General features: G+C 33.6%; 1 protein-coding gene across 1 annotated transcript; it reads left to right on the top strand.

Annotated features, from left to right (window-relative positions):
- Nucleotides 1-3829: 3829 nt before the first annotated feature.
- On the top strand, nt 3830-5371 carry LOC102613296 (AT-hook motif nuclear-localized protein 23). Its single transcript, XM_006485512.3, has one exon. It carries the CDS (start codon nt 4175-4177, stop codon nt 5069-5071), a length of 897 nt encoding a protein of 298 aa, XP_006485575.1. The 5' UTR covers nt 3830-4174; the 3' UTR covers nt 5072-5371.
- Nucleotides 5372-5669: the final 298 nt, after the last annotated feature.

Raw genomic sequence — 5669 nt, forward strand, 5'->3', positions numbered from 1 at the left:
GATACCGCCCCGAGTACTAGGGTCAGAGCTATGATTGAAATTTTAAAAGGCCCAATTTTAATAAAGATAGACTTTCAAAGGATTGTTAAAGTTAAAAAATTGTATTTTATTTTTAAGGAGGCTAAAGGTGAACCATAAAAATATATATTTACAGGGGTTCTGTTGGCCCATGGACAGCTCCACCCCGATTAAGTTAGCGGATAATTCTAGACACTTGTCATAACAGAATTAATATATGTATAATCTTTGCAAACTATTTGTTTATAAATAATTAAAATGACATGAAAATATTTCTCCATCAAGGCTACTATAACAGCAACATATGATCATGATCAAGATCTTTATGTGATTTACATATAACAGTGATAAAATCTATATTATTGCATGGGCATATTAGAAGAAGCAGACTAAAGATGGCCGCCACACCATTCAACTTATTAACGCGAATGATTCAATTGCCGCCGTACGTATACATCGACACACCGTTTCATAAGTGGTTAATTATATTATTCAATTCTCAACGTATATTTGAACTTGATTGCCAATTAACCTATTTTATATTGGCAAATACAAATATATTTATAAACTTCCCAGAACACGTGGTTAGGTATCCAATGTAGACCTGAACTTTAAAGGTTAATTAATTATTCAATAAACATTTTTCTATGCAGCTCGAATCAAACATTAACTTATCGTCTAAATAATTTAATTCACAAGAAATCAACTGATCGATTTGGAGTAAATCCTGCAATTGGATAATTAATAAGTAATCATATATAACATCCTTAATAAATTAGAACTTAAATATAAGTTTAATCAATAGCCTGGTCAGAGCATCACTACAGTGCCAGTTAGTTAAGCTATCAATATCAACCGGTGTTGGGCGTGAGCTGCACATTTTTATTTTCTTAAGCAAAAATATTAAAAATATGGCTTATGAATCACATTAGTACATTATTAAATATCATTAAAAAGTTAATAATAATCAGATCCGATAGTCCAAATTTTTCACAATACGCACTTATCTATTAATTTTTTATATATAGAAACTCTGACGTTAAATTGAAGCAAGTCGACATTGAGTTATTATGTTTTTTTTTTAAAAAAAAAAAATAAGAAAACCTAAAAATAAATTAGAAAATCCAGTAGTTAAATATAAGGGAGATAATTTCACATTGAAATTTAGAAAATTAGTTGCAGTTAGAGAGACAATCTCACATCGCGTGAAAATAATTATTGGGCCAAGTTTGTAAACTTAGAAAACTCTCAACTTATGATTTAACTTTTCAGTGTTAGTTAAGTTCATATGTTTTTATATATATATATTTTTTTTGTCGAACTTCGATGGTATGATGAAAATTTCTTAAAAATAATAAGAAGAAATTCACCTAAATTGGAGGGACGTAATAAGCTTTACCCCATATCAAGCTATGAACATAAAGTCATAAAAGCTAGCTAAAAAATAACCTAAGCAAAAAGTGCTAAGAAAATAAACATCCACGAAAAAAACTACATAAAACATTAATTAAGAATACTTAGAACATGTATATGCAGATACGGCAATATATAAGCATACTATTTTTTCACGTGATGGGGATTTAGGCAACACTCAACTCATGCGCACCTGATGGAAAGTATTAGATAGTGAGAAACTATCATGTCCATTTAAGCAACCTTCAAGGGAGACAGTCTCACATTAACTAATAATAATTTGTGTTAACTATTAAGTGAATTAGTCTAACAATCCTCGAATCTTTTTTTTTTTTAGTATGAGTTAAGCTTGGCTTTTATTCTAGAAAACTTGTGAAAGAATAATTGAAATCTTAAAAAATTCAGATAAACCCACAAGATCAATAATGGTATAAGTTAATTTTGAATAATTAAGTTGTTAAAATTCAAAAGAAGGACCCGTTAATACAAATTTTTTTGTTGTAACCCAAATTAGACTTATCTTTAATTATGATTAAATCAAAATGCTAATCAACATCACTGAAATAGCTAGGAATTAACCTTAATGATACTTTATTTTGGCGAATTTAAACGAATAACACATGGTAATTATTAATCACTGGATCACACAGCAATATAAATCACAGTTGAGTTGAGGCAATCAAATGGTCAATCGTGGATGGCGCTGATGAAATGAAAGAAGTAGCCGTCCACGGTGGAGATGAGGATACGACAAAAGTAGGACCCGCCCGCCGCTGCATAGTCTCCCACTTGCCCATTCGCCTCCATTGTTTTTGTAATAATTTAATAATATTGTCCCCCTCCTCTCACGTTAACCAAGCTTAGTCAACTTCTTCCCCTTAACCATAGTTAGTTTCGCCCGTCGTATTTTTATTCTTATTTTATATTATAATTAAAGTCCAAACCTCCATCTCCATGACAAACGAAACAACTTGTATCATCTAACCCTACCCACACATTTCTTCCTCTAGGGTTCTTTTGTTCATCATCAAGTGTTTCAATTTCCTTTAAACTAACGACGTAGCTCCTATCGCGTGCAACTCACGATCCAATCACACCATTATTCAAAACTTTTTATTTTGTCGGAATCGTTTTAAGGAAATGATTGGTTATCACTCTTAACTGTAAAATTGTTTATTTTATCAAATATATTTAATGCGATTTAACTTAAATATTGTTTACAAACTTCTTTTATAATGAAAAAGTAATACTTTATCTTTCCTAAGGTTATGGATATGTATAAATTATCATAACTTCCGATTTATAATATAGATTCAATTAGTAAAATATTCTGAATAAAATAATTGTAGTATATATTCAAAAGAAAAAGACTATTGATAAACAATAATATATGCAAATTGAAGTTACCTGCGTGAGGAAAAACACTATCCATTTTAGTACTAATTCATATTTTTTTCTATTAAGTTAAAATTTTTTTAATTCAATTTCTAAATAACTTAGTAGTAAATCACATATTTTCCACTCACGTGTAGGAGTTCAAGTCCTACTATGTGCATTATGCAGGTTGACTTCTTTTTTTTCCCCCCAAAATATTTGCATTAAAACTTGTCTTAATTATAGTTATTGAGAAAATTACCTATCAACTTATGATTTTGAATTAAGTAGTTTCTTTATCATGGTATTAGAGCTAAGTTCTCAAGGTTGAGTTCTCTTAGGTGCTAACTCTTTTAATTATTTCTAATAGCCTAGCTCACTTTTGGGTTATTATCTTTTGACTCATTTATGAGACTTCTTTCTTAAGTCTCACTCCACATTTTATTTGAGTGGATTTTTTTTTTGAAAATGAGTGGGATTGTTAATACTTTATCTAAAATATTATTATTGTACCTTGCCTATTAGCATAAGTTTTTTAGTTAAGCAGCTTTTCCAATAATTTGGAAATGGATTTGGCATGTTTTGTTTAGGTATTGGGATTGCATTATCATAGAGTTTATGTTTGCACTACACCCATCATGGATGAGATTTCAATAAACTATTAAAACTATGTCATTACAAATGAGGTTCTTATGACATTCTACTCATTTTAGGCTTAAATGTTATGATTATCTTATCACAAAATAGATTTAAGATGGTTCAGAGTAGTTTTTTTTTTTAAAATTAAATTTGTATTAAAATCGAAAATATTTATTTATTTCTCTTCGAAGCCTAAATATTAGACCACCTACTTCACAACAATAGATGTGTATTACTGAACAAAACTCATCCATTCTCTAATCGCGTTTCTTTCAAGCGCTGCAAATGGGAGTGAGAACTGCATGTTCTCTTCATTTCTCAAAATAAAGAAAGAAAATTCTAAAAAAATAACAAACATAATATTAAATTTATATATTTTTAAACTTTAGGGGTGAGAGAAATGGCTGCGTTTTAGAGTCATTGTCCCCTCCTCTTTCCTTCTCCTCCCCTTTCCTTTCTCTGCACTCGATCCTCGTCGTTGCTGTTTTTGTTTTTCTTATTCATAAATAAACAAATTTCTCTCTATTCAAATTAAATCAATTCATCGAGTCCCGAAGCTTTCCTCCTTTCCCTTTCTTTAATTACTCTTCTTTTATATATAATTTTTCTCACCACTTCCCCTCAACTTAGCTTAAAATAAACAAATTTAACCCCTAAAACAGTTTTTAATTTTAATTTTAATTTTAATCTTTTTTTTCTTTTTCGGGTTTTCCTTTTGTTTGATGTTGGCATGGCCGGTTTGGATTTAGGCACAGCTTCTCGCTACGTTCATCATCAGCTCCATAGACCTGACCTTCACCTTCAGCATCAACCTGCTGATGATTCAGAAGAGCACGACAACAACAACAACAACAACAACAACAACCATCGCGTAGGTGGGGCCCAGTTCTCGGATGGAAGTGATCACCACCAAGGCCTTGACCTCGTCAACGCTGCCGGCAACTCAGGCGGCCATGGAGACATCGTCGCCCGGAGGCCCAGAGGCCGTCCCCCCGGCTCCAAGAACAAACCAAAACCTCCAGTTATAATCACACGCGAGAGCGCCAACACGCTCCGGGCCCACATTCTTGAAGTGGGAAACGGCTGTGATGTATTCGACTGCGTTGCCAATTACGCCAGGAGAAGGCAGCGTGGAATCTGCATACTCAGTGGAAGCGGGACGGTCACTAACGTCAGCATTAGACAACCAGCTGCAGCAGGAGCGATAGTCACTCTTCATGGAAGATTCGAGATACTTTCTCTGTCAGGTTCTTTCTTACCACCACCCGCTCCTCCAGGTGCCACAAGCTTGACAATTTTTCTAGCCGGTGGTCAAGGGCAAGTCGTGGGGGGGAGCGTGGTCGGGGAGCTGACTGCAGCAGGGCCAGTGATTGTGATCGCAGCGTCCTTCACCAATGTTGCATACGAGAGACTGCCGTTGGATGAGGACGAGCAGTTGCAGATGCAACAAGCCAGTGGGGGCAGCGGCGGTGCCGGCGGTGGTAATCCTAATAACTTGTTTGCTGACGCTGGTGCTGGTTCTGCCGGAGGACTTCCGTTCTTTAATTTGCCTCTGAATATGCCTCCGAATGTTCAGTTGCCAGTCGAAGGATGGTCTGGAAACGCAGGTGTTAGGCCTCCGTTCTGATGTTGAAATTAAAAAGGAAACAAAGGAATGAACAATACCATGTTGGTAAAAATTTGATTGTGGCTTTGTTGGAGCAGTTTCTTGAATTAGAAAAAAAAGGTCAGGAATTTTATGTACTACTAATTACTATATCTTTTGTTTCTTGCTTCTTCCTCTTCTGTTCATGTTAATTTTACGTTTTCTTTTTTTCCTTTTCTTTCTTTCTTACTTTCTTTTACTTGGGGTTTTGAACCGTGACTTATGGAAATAGTCTTCATCGTTATAATGGAATTCTCTTCTTTCTTATAAGAAATTAATTGTCGTTGTTTGAGGATTTTATTTATTTATGTATAAATGTTTAAAGCTATCGCCAGCAGCTAAAAGAACTTCACACGACACTAATGAATCAACTAGGGTTTTCTTCTTTCGTAATTTATTGTTTAGGTTCTCATCTGGCTTCCAAATTTAGACCATATTTGGTCATCTTTCTTACTAAGGCTACAACATAAACATTTATTTTTCTTAAGGCAAATCTTAATTTTACAGGATTTAGTAGAGCATAGGATTGTGTTAATGCATTGTTTTCAGGACTGAATAAATACAACAACAGTATAAAAAT

Source organism: Citrus sinensis, chromosome 4 (assembly GCF_022201045.2).
Source record: "Citrus sinensis cultivar Valencia sweet orange chromosome 4, DVS_A1.0, whole genome shotgun sequence".
NCBI classification, from domain to species: Eukaryota; Viridiplantae; Streptophyta; class Magnoliopsida; order Sapindales; family Rutaceae; genus Citrus; species Citrus sinensis.